We start from the raw sequence: 22,162 nt of genomic DNA, 5'->3' as shown, positions 1-22,162 counted from the left end.
ACAATTCATTGGATCTCGACAAACACACCGCAAAAGAATATTACATCAGATAGATCTCAATGAAGATCATGGAGAACTTTGTATTGAAGATCCAAGAGAGAGAAGCCATCTAGCTACTAGCTATGGACCCGAAGGTATGTGGTGAACCACTCACGCATCATCGGAGAGGCAATGGTGTTGATGAAGAAGCCCTCCGTGTCCGAATTCCCCCTCCGGCAGGGCACCAGAACAGTCCCGAGATGGGATCTTGCGGAGACAGAAGCTTGCGGCAGCGGAAGAGTATTTTTGTGGCTCTCTCTGGCAGTTTTGGATTTTTCGAGAATTTATAGGCGGAAGAAGTAGGACAAAGGAGCCACGGGGGGCCCACAAGCCTGCTAGGCGCGCCCCCAAGGCCACGGCTAGGGGGCTTGTGACCTCCCCTAGGTTCCTTTGCCTTGGTTCTCAAGTCCCCTGCGTATCTTCTGTTACGGAAAAAAAATCTTTCCGAAGGTTTTATTCCGTTTGGACTCCGTTTAATATTCTCCTCTGAAAAAGGTCAAAAAACACAAAAAACACAGAAACCGGCACTTGGCACTGAGTTAATAGGTTAGTCCCAAAAAAGATATGAAATAGCATATTCATGCATGCAAAACATCCAAAGTTGACAAGATAATAGCATGGAACCATAAAAAATTATAGATACGTTGGAGACGTATCACCTGCCACAACCGAGGTGTTTGGTGAAGAACCACCAAAAACAAGATCTATTCTTCACATGATTCGATGAAATCCTAGCGCCGCCAACCCTATATATTCTCCTGCCCAAACACGCCGCCATATTTCCCCCGCCCACAGCCTCCAACCCCTCCACCAACCCGAAACCCATATGCGTTGGCGCAGCGCGAGGAGAGGAGAAGGAAGATGGTGAAGTTCCTGAAGCCGGGCAAGGCGGTGATCCTGCTGCAGGGCAGGTACGCCGGAAAGAAGGCGGTGATCATGCTCGTGTTCGAGGAGGGAACCCGCGATCGCCCCTACGGGCATTGCGTGGTCGCCGGCCTGGCCAAATACCCGAAGAAGGTGAACCGCAAGGACTCGGCCAAGAAGACGACCAAGAAGTCTCGCATCAAGGCGTTCCTCAAGCTCGTCAACTACACTCACCAAATGCCCACACGCTACACCCTCGACGTCGACCTCAAGGAGGTGGTCTCCGACGCTCCCGACTCCCTCACCACCAAGGACAAGAATCTCACCACCGCCAAGTCCGCCAAGGCCAACCTTGAGGAGAGGTTCAATACCGGCAAGAACAGGTGGTTCTTCACCAAGCTCCGCATGATTCGACATGATTCAAGAAATGCCAACAAGATCTATTCTTCACATGATTCGACATGATTCCACATGATTCGACATGATTCCACATGATTCAACATGATTTAAGAAATTCCAACAAGATCTATTCTTCACATGATTCGACATGATTCAAGAAATTCCAACAAGATCTATTCTTCACATGATTCGGCATGATTCAAGAAATGCCAACAAGATCTATTCTTCACATGATTCGACATGATTCAAGAAATGCCAACAAGATCTATTCTTCACATGATTCGACATGATTCAAGAAATTCCAACAAGATCTATTCTTCACATGATTCGACATGATTCGACATGATTCAAGAAATTCCAACAAGATCTATTCTTCACATGATTCGACATGATTCAAAACTGGATGCACTTCGTGTACAAATCGGACAATCTCTTTCGAAGTATGAGGGTTTCATACGAAAACTCATATGTTACAAAAGGCATTTCATTTTTTTCGAACTTATTTCATTTTTTCCACATGGGTGCGTGTATTAAAAACCATTACAACATATTATGAATAGAGAAGTGACCAAATTAATAGAAATTCATCATCACATTAAAGCCAAAGTACAATAGTGACCAAAATAAATAGATAACGTTCTTACATAGTTCTCATTATTGAACAACATATTGCTCTCTAGAGCATCTAATTAGAACATACATTGAAACTATTAAATTTAAATGCAACAACAAATGCGATCATAACCGCAACTAAGGTACAAATTGATCCAACGACATAATGATACCAAGCCTCAATATGAATGGCATATTTTATAATGTTTCTAATCTTCAAGAGCATTGCATTTATCTTGATCTTGTGATCGTCACACACATCGGCAACATCCAATTCCAATATCATCTTCTCCTCTTCAACTCTTCGTAATTTTTCTTTCAAGTTACTGTTTTCTTTTTCAAGCAAATTTAACTTCTCGGCAAGAATTTGTATGTCGGTTCAAGTTTCCGGTTCACATACCTCCTAGATAAAAAATCTATGTCACGTTGGTCGGCATAATTCTCATAAACACTAAACAAAAAAAAAGTTATAAAAGATAATATATACCACATCAATCATACACAGGATGAGGGCCGACGGAGGCGGATACCAAAACTATCGCACTATATAATAACAAACAATAATAGAAGTAAGAAAATTACACAAGTATCTATCTAAATCATACAAGTAAGAACTTTTTTCTTTTAGAAAGAAGATAAGAAGAAGAGACTAACCACGGTGGTGCCGACATTGAGATGGGCGAGGGCGATCGACGGTGGTGAGGACGGGGACGGGACACGGACGGACCACTAAAGCTACACAAAACTAGAGGAAAATGAAGCTTGGACAAGGAGCTTCGAGAGGAGAAAGCTTAAGTGTGGCTTGGGCATTTCATGGAACACCTCATGTGCATAGGAGGTGAGCTAGAGCACCACAATGCTCTCCCACGGCTGGCGAAAAAACAGAGTAGTGCACTGCTCTGCTCGCGGTCGGGTGGTATATATAGGCCAAGCATTGGTCCCGGTTTGTGGACGGAACCGGGAGTGAAGGACAACATTTGGTCCCGGTTCCAGCCAAAAACTGGGACCAATTGTTGTGGGCCAGGAGCGAGGAACATTTTCGTCCCGGTTCGTGTCTGGAACCGGGACCAAAGGGGCCAGACGAACCGGGACCAATGGCCCGACCGACGCCCTGGTCTCACGAACCGGGACCGATGGTCCCATGGGTCCCGGTTCGTAAGTGAACCGGGACTAATGGGTTTTCGTCAAGTGGGCGAAAGCCCTCTTTTCTACTAGTGACAGGTGCCCGACTGACCATGTGGTTGGCACGATTTCTTGTGTGGTTATGATGGCGGCTTCGGGCAGAGTTGGTTTAATTTTTAGTTTTGGTAGTCGGTCTCATCCGACGTGTTCGAGGGGTTGCCGCGCCTCACTTTGTCTTCCTGGAGTCGGAGCTACTGAGGCGAGGACTTGCGGCGACAATGACGCGAGGTGGGTGGTCGGTTGTGGTGCTCGCTCGGCTCAGGCTCAGTGCTTTTCTCCTAGAATGCTCGCCGATAGAGTCGAAACTGACTCGTAGTTGGAGCGTCCGGTTGACTGTTTGGCAGTGGATGACGTGCGCCTCAACGTTTTCTTGTGGTGAGGCTATATTAATGGTCATCGATGATGGAGTCAGAGTCGCCCTTGTGTAGGTGTGATGGTGATGACACCGGGTTGCAGTCTTGACGATGTTCTCTTCTCGACGACGTGTGTGCGTTCCTATGTGGGTTGCTAGGTCGCCCTTTGTGTTCTGTGTGGACGTGTTGTAACGATTTTTGTCCGGTTTTCTGTTAACCAACCGGACAATTCTCTTCTTCTTAATTAATGAGATGAGGCAAAGTTTTTGCCACCGTTTAAAAAAAATTCACATCATCAACAATATTTTGACCGTTAGATCAGTATATTTGTGGAGAGAATTTCCATACATTTGAAAATGTGTTTTTGATCCCGGTCGGGCATCACACAACCCTTAATATTTTTTAAACTAAAACTTTATTATACAACTCAAATTGTTTTGAAGAGAAATATGCATATACAGATAAATGTGTAGTATGTGCCTTGAAATTCCAGCAGCACACACTTTCATACATGGTATAAATAGAAAAGACATACGCATCTAAAAAGGCTCCTGCTACAAATCTGTCGCCTGATTTGTACCAGACGTAAGCCCCTTGGAGAGCCGTCCGATGCGCCGAGCCCCCACCGTTGGATTCAGTCCGGACACCGTCCCACTTGAGCAGCCGCGCGCCGACACCCCTCGCAGCATTTTGCGTGCTGCATTGAAATGTACCGGGCAGACACAATCCCACCTGAATCCCCGCGGATCGTGGGCGGCGACGCGAGCGGTGACCTGCGGCGACTCCGCCCTCCCCACCCACCCTCCTGCCCCGCCACCCTCTGCCGCCGTTCCACCCCCACACCCCACCGCCGACCGGTGACCTGCGGCAGATCTCGCTCGCCTGCAGCTAATCGCAGTACCATAACCGCCAAAACGAATCCGCCCTCCCAAACCTACTGTTTGGGCTACCATGGCGCATCACATCTACAGAGGTATGGCTTCTTCAACTTTTGCTTGAAGCTCAGACTGATCGAGCTACCTAAATCCACGTGTGTTCTTCCCAGAAAATCAGATGTATGGTTCCGCAGCAGATGTGGTGAGTTACTCTGTAAAAAACACCTTGTATTGCAATGTTACTATGCTAAAAAAACACATGCTTTCAAAATATGAAAGCAATGCTTGTGTTTCTATGGTTTTTTTAGTTGAGCATGGTAGTCTTTGCCGGGTAAAAAATGAGTATGGTTGCTGTACAAATACAGTTTACGCAGCAACATGATAACTAAAATCTCTACGCTTCTACCAGTGGGTGGCCTAATTTTCTGTCTTGAGATGTCCATGATGCTTAAATTACATGAATAAGTAAAAATGCTCTGACCGCCACATGTCAAAAGCTCTTAACATCGCTGAGGCATACACTAGTAATTTCATTTCCACCCACAGTTTTTCATGAGCTGTACTTTCTTCACTTCTTTCATCTTTATTAGGGGAAAAATGTGGTTCTGAGTCATTCTTTCAGTTTATTTTGCTCACATCTGTGCTGGAACTGTGAAACCATATTTGTTCTTGTTTTTTTGCACTGGCCAGTGATGTAACTGTGAATTCTACTAACAACCGTACCATTTGAGTTACCTAAAACCTCCTTGACATTTAGACTTGAGTCTGTATCCAGCTACGTTTCTGTTTGTTGGTTTTCCTGAAACCTCTCGTGTTACTTGGCTGATGATGTCTTACAAGTAAAATATATGACACACTTGTCTTGTAAAAATATATATTGCCTGAGTGGCTGCAATATCAGTCAATGCTAGTGTTGCAATGCTACTATGATAAAAAAACTCGTGCTGCCAAAATCAGTATGGTTGCTGCGCAAAAAAATATTGTATCCTTGTCCAGCAATGTTCAGAAAAAATGTGTGTTCGAAAACTAGTAATGCAGTAAACTTTTGTGAACTGGTAATGTGTATCATTGCCCTGATAAGAAAAAAAGTTGTTGTGAACTGCTCTGAAGAAATGTTAAATCCTTGTATCCTTGTCGTGCAAAAGAATCTTTTAGAACAATTATTGTGCTGCAAAAATTCATGCATGCTTGGGCGATCTATTGAGGTTAAATAGTATTGATGTATGGACGTACTTTTGATGTTTTTTTTGTAGGATGCTCATGATGGAACAGAAGCTCAACATAGCTATGCGGCTCATGCTGGACTCAACTCGACTGCTACAATGTATGACTGTGATGATGAGGAAGAAGAAATTTCATCGCAGCCGCTATTGCCATTTGTTGGCATGCAATTTGACACTGTCGAAGATGCTAGAATATTCTACAATGAAGATGCCTTCAAGACTGGATTGGGAATACACATAGGTGCTTCTCGAAACAGCCAAAAGAAAGGTCCTACGACACTTATCAAGAGGGTTTCTGAGTGTGTCCACACAGGCAAGCCAGGTAGCAAAGCTGATAGTAGCACTGCTTCAAAGGGTCTATCAATTGGTGCAGCCTCGTCTAGCAAAGATAGTTGCTTCGAAATGGATGTTACGAACAAACGTCCAAAGAATAGATTGTTGCGACATGATTGCAAAGCTAAGATGATAGTTGGAATCAGGGGGAACAAGTGGCTTGTATCACATTTTGTTGTTAAGCACACACACCCCCTGATGCCACAGCCAGAGCTTGTACGATATTACCTCTCACACCGCAACATTTCGGAAGAAGATATTGATCTCATAATGACAATGCATGATGTAAACTTCTCAACTTCATCGTGCATGGGGATGCTCTCAAGGGTGCACGGCGGAGACCGCAGGATACTACCATATGTGAAGAGGGATGTTTCAAATGTCCGGTCAAAGCTGCGCCAAAACCTAAACCTTCGAGACATGGATTTGATAGTTGATTATTTTAAGAGGCGGGTAGCTGAGAATCCTCAGTTCTACTATGAAAAAATTGTTGATAAGGATACCAACTCGGTTACAGGGCTCTTTTGGGTGGATGGCAGGGCAAGGGCATTGTAACCTAAGTACAAAGACTGTATTTTCTTTGATACAACATTTTGTACAAATAGATACAACATGCCATTTTCTCCGATTGTCGGAGTGAACAACCATTTGCAAACGGTGTTGCTCGGTTGTGCGTTGCTACCAAATGAACAGATTGAAACTTTCAGGTGGGTCTTCGAGAACATTCTGCTTGCAATGAACAATGAACACCCATTGAACATTATGACAGACCAGGACAAGGCCATGGAAACTGCCATATCACAAGTCTTCCCCAACAGGGTGCATAGATGCTGCAAATGGCATGTCCAGAGAAAAGCTCGTGAGAAGCTTGGCAGGATAATGAGCAGAGATGAGGTTTTTGAGAATGCTTTCTACAGGTGCATCAACGATTCTGACATGGTTGATGAATTTGAGCAGAACTGGCAGCATATGATACATTGCTTCGAATTAGTTGAGAATAGACATCTTTGCAACATGTGGCGTGATACGTCTCCAACGTATCTATAGTTTTTGATGGTTTCATGATATTATCTTGTCAAAGTTCGGATGTTTTGCATGCCTTTTATTTATTTTCTGGGACTAACTTATTAATTCAGTACCAAGTGTCAGTTCCAGTTTTTTCCATGTTTTTGACCCCTTTCAGAGGAGATTTTGAAACGGAGTCCAAACGGAAGAAAATCCGCGAAAATATTTTTTCTGGAACGGAAGAAGATCGGAGAGCTTGGGGGCCAAGCTAGAAGAGCCCCAGGGGCCCCACAAGCCCCCTCCCCGCGGCCAGGGGGGCCGCGCCATGCAGGCTTGTGGGACCCTGGAGGTCCCCTGACCTAGATCTTGCGCCTATAAATTCCCAAATATTCCCAAAAAAATCAGAGGACGATCGCAATCACTTTTCCGCCGCCGCAAGCTTCCTTCTCCGCAAGATCCCATCTGGGGCACGTCCTGGTGCTCTGCCGGAGGGGGGGATTCGGACACGGAAGGCTTCTCCATCAACACCATGACCTCTCCGATGATGCGTGAGTGGTTCACCATAGACCTACGGGTCCATAGCTAGTAACTAGATGGCTTCTTCTCTCTCTTGGATCTTCAATACAAAGTTCTCCATGATCTTCATGGAGATCTATTCGATGTAATCTTCTTCTGCGGTGTGTTTGTCGAGATCCGATGAATTGTGGATTTATGATCAGATTATCTATGAATCTATTTGTTTTTCTTCTGATCTCTCTTATGCATGCTTTCATATCCTTGTAATTCTCTTCGAGTTGCGGGTTTTGTTTGGCCAACTAGATCTATGATTCTTGCCATGGGAGAAGTGCTTGGTTTTGGGTTCATACCATGCGGTGACCTCACCCAATGACAGAAGGGGTAGCAAGGCACGTATCGTGTTGTTGCCGTAAAGGGTAAAAAGATGGAGTTTTCATCATTGGTTTGATATTATCCCTCTACATCATGTCATATTGCTTAAAGCGTTACTGTGTTCTTCATGAACTCAATACACTAGATGCATGCTAGATAGCGGTCGATGTGTGGAGTAATAGTAGTAGATGCAGAAAGTATCGGTCTACTTATCTCGGACGTGATGCCTATATGCTAGATCATTGCCTTAGATATCGTCATGACTTTGCGCGGTTCTATCAATTGCTCGACAGTAATTTGTTCACCCACCGTATTACTTCCTATTTTGAGAGAAGCCTCTAGTAAACACTATGGCCCCCAGGGTCTAGTGCACACCATATTTTCATTCTTACACTTTTTTACTTCGTTGCACTTTCCGCCTTCAGATCTCACTTTGCAAACAATCTTGAAGGGATTGACAATCCCTTTGAAGCGTTGGGTGCATGCTTGTTTGTGTTTGCCAGGTACTCTGGACTTGACGAGACCCTCCTTCTGGATCGATACCTTGGTTCTCAAACTGATGGAAATACTTACTGCTCTTGTGCTGCATCATCCTTTCCTCTTCAAGGGAAAAACCAACGCAAGCCCAATCTCCGTCAACGTGTCAATTTCTGGCACTGTTGTTTGAGAAGTAGCAGAAGCATTTCTGGCGCCGTTGCCGGGGAGGAATATCAAGTCAAGAACTCATCCAAGTAAGTGTCACATAATCATTTGTTGCATTTACTTTGTTTGCCAGTTGCCTCTCGTTTTCCTCCCCCCACTTCACCAATTTGCCTTTTTCGTTCGCCTTTTTCGTTCGCCTTTTCGTTCGCCCTTTTTCTTGCCCGCTTTTTGTTTGCTCGTGTGCTTGCTTGCTTGCTGAAGTCACCATGAACGAAAACACCAAGCTTTGTGACTTCTCAAATACTAATAATAATGATTTTATTAGTACTCCGATTGCTCCCGCCACTAGTGCGGAGTCATACGAAATCAATGCCGCTTTGCTGAATCTTGTTATGAAAGAGCAATTCTCTAGCCTTCCTAGTGAAGATGCCGCATCCCATCTCAATACGTTCATTGAGCTTTGCGATATGCAAAAGAAAAAGGATGTGGATAATGACGTGATTAAATTGAAGCTTTTTTCCTTTCTCATTGCGAGATCGCGCAAAAACTTGGTTTTCTTCTTTGCCCAAAAATAGTATCGATTCTTGGGATAAGTGCAAAGATGCTTATATATCCAAGTATTTTCCGCCGGCTAAGATCATCTCTCTCCGTAATGATATCATGAATTTCAAGCAACTTTATGATGAGCATGTTGCATAAGCTTGGGAGAGAATGAAATTAATGATTAGAAATTGTCCCGCTCATGGCTTGAGCCTTTGGATGATTATTCAAATCTTTTACGCTGGCTTGAATTTTGCTTCTAGAAATATCTTGGACTCCGCCTCAGGTGGAACGTTCATGGAAATCACATTAGGAGAAGCCACAAAGCTCTTAGACAACATCATGACGAACTACTCTCAGTGGCACACTGAAAGGTCACCTACTAGTAAGAAGGTACACGCTATAGAGGAAATTAACTCGTTGAGTGCTAAGATGGACGAGTTAATGAATTTGTTTGCTAGTAGAAGTGCTCCTTTGGATCCTAATGATTTGCCTCTGTCTTCTTTGATTGAGAGTAGCAACGCTAGCTTGGACGTTAATTTTGTTGGTAGGAATAACTTTGGAAACAACAATGCTTTTAGAGGAAACTATGTTCCTAGGCCTTTTCCTAGTAACTCCTCTAATAACTTTGGCAACTCCTACAACAATACTCATGGAAATTACAATAGATTACACTCTGATCTAGAGAGTAATATCAAAGAGTTCATCAACTCTCAAAAGATTTTCAATGTGTCCATAGAGGAAAAACTACTCAAAATTGACGATTTGGCTAAGAGCGTTGATATGATTGCTTGTGATGTTGATGCTTTGAAAGTTATAGATGTGCTCCTCCCAAAATCAACATGGATGAAACTTTGAAAGCTATGCATGTTTCCATGATTGTGAGCCAAGAAAGAACCGCCCAAATTCGTGCTAGACATGAATGGCTCAAAAAGGCGTGTTCTCGTGATGAGAATCACGAAGATCTTAAAGTGCTTGGTGTGAATCCCGTTGAATCTTTGTTTTCTTGTGTTAAACCTAATGATTATGGGGCTGGATATGAATCCACTTTGGTTAAAAAGTGCCCCAATGATTCGGAGTCCATCTATCTTGATGCTAAAAGCATTAAAAGTGGAGTAGAAGACGTTAAAACTTTGAGTAGTAATGAAATTACTACCCTGGATTTCAAGGAATTCAATTATGATAGTTGCTCCTTGATTGAATGCATTTCTTTGATGCAATCCAGGTTGAACTCTCCACACGCTTATAGCCAAAACAAAGCCTTTACCTTTCATATCGTCGAAGCTATGATAAAAGCTCTTGAAGAGAAACTTGAATTGGAAGTCTCTATCCCTAGAAAGCTTCATGATGAGTGGGAACCTACCATCAAAATCAAAATCAAAAACTATGAGTGCAATGCTTTGTGTGATTTGGGTGCTAGTGTTTCTGCAATTCCAAAGTCTTATGCGATATTCTGGGTTTTAATGAGATTGAAGAGTGTTTTCTTAATTTGCATCTTGCTGATTCTACTATCAAGAAACCCATGGGAAGGATCAATGATGTTCTTATTATTGCAAATAGGAAATATGTACCCGTGGATTTCATTGTGCTTGACATTGATTGCAATCCTACATGCTCTATTATTCTTGGTTGACCTTTCCTAAGGACTATCGGTGCTATCATCGATATGAAGGAAGGGAATATTAGATTTCAATTTCTTTTAAGGAAGGGCATGGAACACTTTCCTAGAAATAAAATAAGATTGCCTTATGAATCCATGATGAGGGCTACTTATGGTTTGAGCACCAAAGACGACGATATGTGATTCTATCGCTTCTATGCCTAGCTAAGGGCGTTAAACAATAACGCTTGTTGGGAGGCAACCCAATGAATTTATCTTTTTCTTTCTGTTTTGTTGCGTCCACACTTTCACAATTCTGTTGTTGTTGTGTTTTTTGTGTTTCTTTTTGTGTTCGAGCCAAGCAAAACCTTTAGGATTAGTCTTGGTAATGGTTGTTTGATCCTGCTTCAAAAAGACATAAACTTTTTGCTCACGAGATGATTTTTCATTTTTATTCAGAAAGAGCTTTTGAGTTGATTCTTTTTGTTGCTGATTCATATGCTTTTTCCTCAGACCGTCGTAATTTTTCAGATTTTTGAGGTACCAGAAGTATACGAAGTATACAGATTGCTACAGACTGGTCTGTTTTTGACAGATTCTGTTTTTCGTTGAGTTGGTTGCTTGTTTTGATGAAACTATGGTTAGTATCGGGGGTTACTCGCCATGGGTAAGTGAGAATACAGTAGCCCATCATCAATATAGATGGAATTCAAGTTTGCTACAGTACCAAAATAAGTGGTAGTTTGTTTTCTTGTACTAATGTTATCACAAGTTTCTGTTTAAGTTTTGTGTTGTGAAGTTTTCAAGTTTTGGGTGACGTTCTCATGGACAAAGAGATAAGGAGTGGAAAGAGCTCAAGCTTGGGGATGCCAAAGGCCCCCCAAGACAAATTCAAGGCCACCAAAAAGCCTAAGCTTGGGGATGCCCCGGGAAGGCATCCCCTCTTTTGTCTTCAATCCATCGGTAACATTACTTGGAGCTATATTTTTATTCACCACATGATATGTGTTTTGCTTGGAGCGTCTTGTATCTTAGGAGTCTTTTCTTTTTGTTGTGTCACAATCATCCTTGCCGCACACCTTTTTGAGAGAGAGACATGCACTTATCGTGATTTTGCTAGAATGCTCATAGTGCTTCACTTATATCTTTTGAGCTAGATACTTTTGCTCTAGTGCTTCACTTATATCTTTTAGAGCACGGCGGTGCGTGATTTGGTAGTTGGCTTATGCTATGAAAGTAGTCCCAAATGTGATAGGTACCCAAAGAGGATGCAAAAACCTCCATCTTCATGTGCATTGAGTAGAAATAGAAGTTTTGATTCCTCTCAATTAGTTTTGAGACGTGGATTTGGTAATATTAAGAGCTATGTTAGTAGTGTATTATGAATCTACAAATACTTGTGTTGAAGTTAGTGATTCTCGTAGCATGCACGTATGGTGAACCGCTATGTTAGGAAGTCAGAGCATAATTGATCTATTGATTGTCATCCTTTGTGTTGAGGCCAGGATCGCGCGATGGTTTACACCTACCAACCCTTCCCCTAGGAGTATGCGTTTAGCACTTTGTTTCGATTACTAATAAAAACTTTCGCAACAAGTATGTGAGTTCTTCATGACTAATGTGAGTCCATGCTATAGATGCACTTTCACCTTCCACCTTTGCTAGCCTCTCTAGTGCCGCGCAATTTTCGCCGGTGCACAAACCCACCATATGCCTTCCTCAAAAAAAGCCACCATACCTACCTATTATGGCATTTTCATAGCCATTCTGAGATATATTGCCATGCAACTCCCACCGTTCCATCTCATGACTTGTGCCGTCACTCTCATATTGCCATTGCATGATCGTAAGATAGCTAGCGAGATGTTTCCAAGATCATACGCCATGCTAGATCGTTGCACATCCCGGTACACTGCCGGAGGCATTTCCTATAGAGTCATCATCATTTTGAGCTTTGAAGCTGTGATTAAATAAAAGTGTGATGACCATCATTATTAGAGCATTGTCCCATGTGAGGAAATAAAAAAAGAGGCCAAAGAGCCCAAAAAAAAGAGGCCTAAGAGCCCAAATGAAAAATAAGAGAAAAAAAGAGAGAAGGGACAATGCTACTATCTTTTTCCACACTTGTGCTACATAATAGCACCATGTTCCTCATGATTGAGAGCTTCTTGCTTTGTCACTACCATATGCTAGTGGGAATCTTCATTATAAAACTTGGCTTGTATATTCAAATGATGGGCTTCCTCAGTTGCCCTAGGTCTTCGTGAGCAAGCAAGTTGGATGCACACCCACTAGTTTTCCTTTTGAGATTTCACATACTTATAGCTCTAGTGCATGTCTTGTATGGAAATCCCTACTCATTCACATTGATATCTATTAATGGGCATCTCCATAGCCCTTTGATACGCCGAGTCAATGTGACCATCTCCTCCTTTTTGTCTCACAACCACCACCACACTCTATTCCACCTATAGTGCTATATCCATGGCTCACGCTCATGTATTGCGTGGTAGTTATAAAAAGTTTGAGAAAGTAAGAGTGCAAAAACAATTACTTGACCAATACCGGGGTTGTGCATGATTTACATTAGTTGTGTGAGGATGATGGAGCATAGCCAGACTATATGATTTTGTAGGGATAACTTTCCTTGGCCTTGTTATTTTGAAAGTTCATGATTACCTTGCTAGCTTGCTTGGAGTATTATTGTTTTCATGTCAATAGCAAACTATTGTTTTGAATCTTATGGATCTGAACATTCATGTCACGTGAAAGAAGTTGCAAAGGAGAACTATGCTAGGTAGCATTCCACATCAAAAATTCATTCGTTATCACTTCCCTACTCGAGGACGAGCAGGAGTTAAGTTTGGGGATGCTTGATACGTCTCCAATGTATCTATAATTTTTGATGGTTTCATGCTATTATCTTGTCAAACTTTGGATGTTTTGTATGCCTTTTATATATTTCTTGGGACTAACTTATTACTCAGTGCCAAGTGCCAGTTCCTGTTTTTCCATGTTTTTGACCCTTTCAGAGGAGATTTTGAAACGAAGTCCAAACGGAAGAAAATCCCCGAAAAGATTTTTTCCATAACGGAAGAAGATCGGGAAGCTTGAGAGCCAAGGCAGGGGAGCCTCAGGGGCTCCACAAGCCCCCACCCCACGACCAGGGGTAGGTCGCGGCCCACAGGCTTGTGGGCCCCCTGGGCGCCCTCTTCCCTAGGGGTTGCGCCTATATATTCCCTAAAAATCCCAAAAAAAATCAAGAGATCGTCGAAATCACTTTTCCACCGCCGCAAGCTTCTGTCTCCGCACGATCCCATCTGGGGCATGTTCTGGTGCCCTGCCAGAGGGGGGATTCGGACACGGAAGGCTTCTTCATCAACACCATGACCTCTCCGATGATGCGTGAGTAGTTCACCATAGATCTACGGGTCCATAGCTAGTAACTAGATGGCTTCTTCTCTCTCTTGGATCTTCAATACAAAGTTCTCCATGATCTTCATGGAGATCTATCCGATGTAATCTTCTTTTGCGGTGTGTTTGTCGAGATCTGATGAATTGTGGATTTATGATCAGATTATCTATGAATCTTATTTGAGTTTCTTATGATCTCTCTTATGCATGATTTCATATCCTTGTAATTCTCTTCGAGTTGTGGGTTTTGTCTGGACAACTAGATCTATGATTCTTGCAATGGGAGAAGTGCTTGGTTTTGGGTTTATACCATGCGGTGACCTCACCCAGTGACAGAAGGGGTAGCGAGGCACGCATCGTGTTGTTGCCATCAAGGGTGAAATGATGGGGTTTTCATCATTGGTTTGAGATTATCCCTCTACATCATGTCACCTTGCTTAAGGCATTACTCTGTTCGTCATGAACTCAATACACTAGATGCATGCTGGATAGCGGTCGATGTGTGGAGTAATAGTAGTAGATACAGAAAGTATTGGTCTACTTGTCTCGGACGTGATGCCTATATGTATGATCATTGACTTAGATATCGTCATGACTTTGCGCGGTTCTGTCAATTCTTCTACAGTAATTTGTTCACCCACCGTGATATTTGCTATTTTGAGAGAAGCCTCTAGTGAACACTATGGCCCCCACGGTCTACTCCACACCATATTTTCAGCCTTACACTTTGTACTTCATTGTACTTTCCGCCTTTAGATCTCACTTTGCAAACAATCTTGAAGGGATTGACAATGCCTTTGAAGCGTTGGGTGCAAGCTTGTTTGTGTTTGCGCAGGTACTCTGGACTTGACGAGACCCTCCTTTTGGATCGATACCTTGGTCCTCAAACTGAGGGAAATACTTACTGCTCCTGTGCTGCATCACCCTTTCCTATTCAAGGGAAAAAGCAACGCAAGCCCAGTCTCCGTCAACGTGTCAATTTCTGGCATTGTTGTTGGAGAAGTAGCAATGCAGCTCATAACCTTGAGCCCATTATTGCTGCAGCAAAAAAAGGGAGATTGCAAGAACAGCGGGAATCACAATAGCAGCAGCAGACCCAACAACAAAACACGACACAACATGAGCAGCAGCGAACAAACAATGCAGCAGCAACATGTGTCGCGTCAGCCAAAGAAGCACCAGCCAAAACAGCCAAAACCCACAATCCAACATCCAGAAGCACCAAACCCGCCGGTTGAACAAGATAACAGGGAGAGTGTCATGCTTCAAAACCCAGCGCGTGTCCTGAAGAAAGGTCGACCGTCGGAAAAATAAAGAAGGAGAAAGACTTTGCTTGAGCAAAGAGAGGATGCAGCGAAGAAGAAGGCAAAAACAGAGGAGAAGAAGAAAGAAACAAAACCTAGAGGAAAACCTGGACCAAAGAAGAAAAAAGACATATGCTCATAGTGCAAAGAAGATGGTCACATCGCCCAAGTGTGCGAGCAGCTGAAACTTGCGATGGCTGTCAAGAAATACAACTATTGCACCGAGGATGGTCATGCAGCAAATACATGTCCCTACCTGAGGGCTGCAATATGAGTGGATGCAAGTGTCGTAGAGCAGCAGAACTTAGGCTTTGAGAAGAAAAACAGACATGAAAAGCTGATTCGCTTGCTGCATACAAAAAAAGTCAAAATGTAGGGGCTGCTATGTCACTTTAAATTCTCCTTTCTAGTTTTTGGTCACATGAGAAAGTCTCCTTCAGAAAAATGTAAAGTGAAGATGTTTATTTAGTATAAATATACAATTGTTACATTTGTGCTTATTTCTTCAAAATATATTATTTTCAGTCTCTACATGTGTGTGTTGGACAAAACTTGTGATGTTTGATCCTGTTTCACACCTTCCTTACAATTATGCTCCATTTTTGAGACAAAAAGCCAACTATAAAACATCTATGCAACACCTTGCATTTTTAGGATATATAAAACATCTTGTGGTGATAAGCATTGAGAAAAAAGAAACTAAACAATGTAGGGATGTCTCTTGAGAGCATTTGAAAAAGAAAAAAAATGCAAAAATGGGGACCCTGTATACAGACCCAGGAGAACCCGACACTAAAAATCAAACAACGAGGTTCATTCATCTTCATGACAGAAAAAATGAGTCCCAAAAAAACTGTATATAAACTGCAATTATTGTATATTCATCACACAGAAAAAAGGAGTTGCATTCATCTTCAACAAAAAAAGGGAAAATGCAGCCAAATAGATACATGCGAGGGGACTGATAACAATTTCATTTCAACACACTGTATTAACATCCCAACAAAAGTACCTCCACAACATTCATTGAATACGATCGATGCGTCAAAAGTACCTCCAACATGGACTTGCAACATTCCCAGACACTTACAACAAAAGAAAGGTTACATCTTGGTTACATCAAAGACACTGTATTAACATCTTGGTTACATAAAAAAATCACACGATTTAGCTACCAGCAGGGGAACACATGTTCCATCTCCACCATTTGTCTTTAATCAAACTTCCAGCAGCTTCCTCAGCTACTCTGCAGGGTCCAAATTGTTGCTGGGATGCTTCAAAAGATTTGTTGCAATTCCTTTCCGGAGGTTGGGGATGTAAGTCTGACAACACAAACAACAAGAAGACAAAAAGGGTTAGATGGATATAAAAGGGGCGTTAGAAATAGTACAAACATGTAAAACAACTAGTACAAAACATGTTCCATTGACTGAACAGAACAAAAATCATGCACACCATTTTTAGGCGCAAAAAATCATAAAACTATAAGAGGCAGGTATATTTTGGTACCTCATCAAAATGCATCGTGACAACACCATTGTAGTTTTCCAAGTCTAGAATTGCATAGAAGCCACAATTATAACTGAAAAATATATTAAAAAACATATAACTATTTTCAGAATAAGATTCATGCCCAGCATTATGAAAATTCATCCATCCTTGTTGCACACAAGGAAACGTTTAAGCACAGGTATGAGGAATCAGTTGCATCACATGAAAAAAAGAGGCTAACCCAGGCCCCTGAACCCACTCACACCATTCTTAAAAAATGGAAAGGAAAAACTTATGTATCAAAACCGGCATGCTTTCATTGTCATAGTGTCATCCTCTCATAGAAAGGAAGTGCAACAAACACCACCGGCATGCTTTTCATTGTCATAGCGTCAAAACTTGATGGATTGTATGAAATTAATACAAAAGTAAGGGGACAACATAAGTAGTTTCAACTTCTGATAAAATACTATGCCAGGTGTCTAAACCGGCATCCACTATACTAGTCATCAACTATTTTGTTCAATTAGAAAACTATCAAATCAATACCTTATCTACATCAAAAAGAAAAACCTTATTGAGCAGCATTGAGAAAAATCCTACAGCCATATAAGGGAGAAAAACCATGAATCTAAACAAGTACAAGCCTACAAGTACAAAGCCTTACTGTGTTTCTTGTGCTGGGTAATCTGGGGTGACAAGCTCAAAGCTATTGAGATCAAACTTGAACGCGGATTCGCAGTTTGCTACCTTCTTTATGTTGGTGATCTGATTGGATGCAACATAAAACAATAGTTTTAAAAAGGGTATTCTGGTGTGTGAATCATACTCATATTGAAAAAAAAATTGATCATACAAATAAATATACTAGGTTGATTACTCTGAGAAAATACAGGTAATAAACTTCATTTCCACATTGTTGGTTGCGTTTGTGAGCAATGTAACATCCTCAGAATTCTTGATAGAGTCGAAGACATTGAATTGTTTATGCATCAAGTTAGCAACAACTACAGCCCAATGTTTGTTCTGGACGACAACAATGAAAAGCTACGATGGAACAAAAACCAAGTACAAGTATAAAAAACAGGCTTGATATAAAAAAAAGATACACACAACATATGGTGCAAGATGAGAACTTACTAGATCAGATTTTGTAATCTGGTTATTTTCGCAAGCCCTTCGGAACTCTCTTTCGCAACTTTTTGGATTGAACACGCTGCCAATTGAGACTGAGAAACAAAGAAAGAATTGGATACTCATTACCACTAACTTCTCTATTGTGTCCAAAAACAAGTGAAGAAAAAAGAAAAAGCAAATATGTGGGAAACACTAACCCGCATGAAGACAGAGAATGCAAACTTCTTTGGCTTCTTCCTGTTGTACATTTGCTCCAGGTTGAATGTTTTTAGATAGAGTGTCATTATATCGGAGTCAATCTCGGTTCGTGGCTTCAAGGAAGCATGGAAGTTCTCAAGTGATGTGTGAAAACCCTCTATTTCAATGAAATCAGGACTGCAATTTTTTTTAAAGATATTAGCACAGAAAATAGATGGAAAACAAAAAAAATGTTTTACTACTATTGACAACCCAACGACCACACCATATGTTGCAATGAAAAATGAAAAAACATACAATCAATAAAAAGGACACTCACATCGGTTTGCCGTGTTTTGTTTTTGGTACCATGTACCTGCTCAAAACGTACTGCTGGTAAAATGCATCATCTTTTGGCTCGATCTTGATCTTCTTCATCCTTTGAGCACTAACAGAGGGTTGGGCTGTTCTCTTCTTTACTGCCTTCTTCACATGTTTGACTCGCGCGCCGCTGTCACTAACAATCTTCGCAAGGCGATCATGCAACTCTGGAGAAACTTGTTGCACTGGCACAAGGAATAAAAACAAATATGAAGATAGAAAAAACATAAGTAACTCCGAATAAACTACTCGATACATGGTATTCAAAATAAAAAAGCTTCAAGCAGAAATATATGGCCAAAAAAAAGGGACAAACCTGGAGCTACAAGTGGATCTGCAAATGCAATTTGAGATGATTGTCTTGGTATGTTAGTGGTCTTTGGAAGCTTTGGTTTAGTGTCAAAACAAGGACCATCTCCATCGTTTTGCGCTGGAAGCTTTGTGTTGTTGCCCCGCGTTGCACGCTTTGGGGTTTTGTCATATGTAGGTCCTGCTGAAGCATGGATGGGAGTTTCAATTCCATTATTTTCTTCCTTGTACTTCCTTGCCTTGTTATCATCCATATTGAGCCATTCGAAATCTTCAGTTCCCTGTTTGAACAGGCTCATTGATGAACCATCATCAAACTCCAAAGCAAGTCCTTGCAACGCTGCCATCGTGCCCTGTGACAGAATAACATTCTGACCCTCATCAGCAACATCTGGATCTTTCAAATCACCCCACCCCCGACTTCAGCACCTACTGACTTCTCGCATCCTCCAAGAACAGGTCCTTGCTGCACATCTTCAATCCTTGGAAACAGCAACTCTGCATTTTCTCCAAACCAATGTCCCGTCATGCTTCATTCTTCTTGGTGTTGCTACAATCTGCAACTTCCTTGTCTGCATCCACTTCTTGTCGTGCAAGACTCTTGTGAGCTTCAGGGCTAGTGTGGATGGGAGCCCTGGTGTGACCTGCGTCTGCTGCATTGCCGGCTGGGGCATGAAATGTAACATCTTTGGGCGTATGATCATTGCTGCTTGTTGCAGTGGCATTAGCTTCGACCAAAATAGATGCCAAACACTAACAGAACATTGCTTCCAGAACCTGGCCAAATGATTTCAAAACCTTCTTAACTTCTGTTGCATGGAGCTTCTTGTGCTTTTCGTATATTGGTATCATGTGCCTTGGAATCTGTTTCAAAAGGAAAGAACAAAAATGAAAACAGAGGAACAAAATTAGATTGCCCTCAAACAATGAATAGCAGGCACACAAAAAAAAGAATAAACAAAAAATAAAGCATTGCAACAACCATTTGCTGGAAAAAAATGATGAGAAGCTCATGAAAAAAGTGCTTACCTCCATTTCTTCACTTGAAGGCAGTAGATGCAGCCACTCATCTAGAGAGCCACAGACATCACCGCCAACCTCACATCCATCAAAGGCTGGGTTGCTTGGTATATCACGTGTTGGTGCATCTTCCCGAACAAACTTGTTGTTCTGATGTTGAGCTTCACTCCAGCTGTCTAACCTTACATACGGCGTCTCCGCCAAACGACGAAGCTGTGAAAACAAGTGCATAAAGGATAAAAGGGTTAAAACCACAACCAACCAAAAAAGGATTGGAAAAAATGAAAAAAATAAAAGGATAATGTGCTCTTGTATTCCGTTTTCCAAAATCAATCTTATCTAGGCTTAGCTTATTCCTATCAATTTCTTGTATCAACTTAAAGTCGTCATTGCAAACGAAGCAAGACCTTGGGAGAGAGTAGTCAATTCTATGCTCACAAGCCAGCAAACGAGGCACCTCGACAAAGTCCATGTAAATAATCTGAAAACAAAACATAAAAATAACATTGTGAGACAACCTGTCATATATGGATGCTGCAACGCAAAAAAATAAATGAAACAAAAAATATTGACACGTAGCAAGCTCATGGGCCATACCGCAAACATTGGTAGACAACCACCGATCTAGAAGGTAGTTTTCCCTTCATTCCTCTTCTTTTGATACTTCTTGACCTCATTCAACGCAACAACCAAGAAATGCTCATCCCAAGCAAACTCATTGATACTGTCCATGTCAACCAAGCTCGCAAGATACTCTAAAGGAACCATGTTGCCAGCACCAGGAGAAAGCACAAGAGCAATACACAACAGTACGCATGCCCTCCTTATAGTAACAACATCAAAATCATATGCAACTTCAAGCACTTCTATAGTGCGCCTTGTTGGGGCCCTCGACCCAACTCGATATGGTTCACGCAACACATGTGGTTCATTCCTCCTCAACAACTCAACTGCCCTTGACCCAAAAGTTACATTGAAAATTTTCCGCACCATGTCTTTTGTGAACAAAATGGACTTCTGTCTGTGAGTGCAACAAGTAGAGTAAACAGCTGAGCCTATAAGAAACAAAACCTATAGCAAGAAAATGATGGAAAAAAATGTTATTCAAGAGCAATATGCTTGAAAAATGCATACCTAAACAATGACTTCTCTAGATCAATTTTCATGACTACCCAATCCAGCAGATCAGTGGGTACAGAAAAAGAGTTGATGTTCAGGAGGGAACCAAAACTGCATAGGCGTATAACATCCTTCTTCTTTTTGGGCAGACGATCCGCAATCTGTGGCAAGCGGGTGGCTGAGAAACGCGTTGAAAAAGACCGATCAGCAGTTGGGCATTCCTCATCGTCCATTCTGCAAAAACACAAAAACGCATTGATCAGCATGTTCGAAAAACATACTCTCTGGCTGACTAAGAAGCCAAGCACATTACACCCCATACAAAAAGTCATATATAATGCACCACAAAAACAAATTAAAGATGATCTAATCCTATACTATGTTTATAAAAATACTAATAATAGTTCCGATAGGCGAGGGGAGTGAAGCCAACGTAGAGCTCGGAAACCAGATCACCATCACCTTCATTGCTGTTTAGCACTGTGCCTCCGCACCGGAGTAAGCCTCTCTTTAAACAAAGAGATTGTTGTAACATGTCGCTCAGTATCAAAACGAGGAATTCCTTCGAGTTGAAGGATTAGCTCTAGGGTTTGATACATGGGATCAAATAGAAAGAACCAACGGAAAAGAAAGTCTCATGTTGCTCCTAAGAAAACATGTAGAATAGACTCATTGTCCCTCGTCGATGGGACAATCCAGTGTATGCGTTACAAGGCAACTAGCATTTAGTTCGTGAAAAGAATGTTTCGTTGGAAAAACCATCGCCGACGTCAAGATAAAACTGGGGAAAATCAGTCCCCTCTTACCCCGTACGATAGTGACAAACAGGACCGTTGGATCGGTCCACTGAGATCCCGCCAAACTCCTGACTAACGTCCAGTACGTGCAAGCTCCCTGTTGCATCTTCTTATCGGTAAGGGAAAAAGCTCCCTGTACTACTAGCAAATTCGGGAGCAGAGCTGAAAAAGATGGGAAATAGAACCGCTCTTTCTGATGCCGCGGAACCATGGCAATTAGGATTGTGAAAACCTTGCCAAAGGAGGTGGCAAGGATCATCTTCTTCCCTTGTTTGCCAAAAACTCTGACATACCGCGGCACAATATGCAGATATCCTGTTTCACGAACAAGCCGTAGCCAGTCGACGTGAAGCTCGAGCAACCAGCCACCATTATTATCTGCCCCCGAGCTTCCAGATGTCCAGCCAAATAAGAACAGAGACACGAGGGAGGTCCTCCCGGACAATGCACAGCCTGTC

The 22,162-nt window shown here is 42.0% G+C and overlaps 1 protein-coding gene across 1 annotated transcript; it reads left to right on the top strand.

Moving 5' to 3' along the window:
- The first annotated feature begins 900 nt into the window (after positions 1-900).
- On the top strand, positions 901-4,310 carry LOC123428864 (60S ribosomal protein L27-like). Its single transcript, XM_045112978.1, has 2 exons — positions 901-1,306; positions 4,033-4,310. Exons 1-2 carry the CDS (start codon positions 901-903, stop codon positions 4,308-4,310), a joined length of 684 nt encoding a protein of 227 aa, XP_044968913.1.
- The last annotated feature ends 17,852 nt before the right edge of the window (positions 4,311-22,162 follow it).

This window comes from Hordeum vulgare, chromosome 2H (genome assembly GCF_904849725.1).
Source record: "Hordeum vulgare subsp. vulgare chromosome 2H, MorexV3_pseudomolecules_assembly, whole genome shotgun sequence".
NCBI lineage: Eukaryota > Viridiplantae > Streptophyta > Magnoliopsida > Poales > Poaceae > Hordeum > Hordeum vulgare.
Note: the sequence above shows the minus strand (reverse complement) of the source record. Positions and strands in the feature narration are given on the sequence as shown.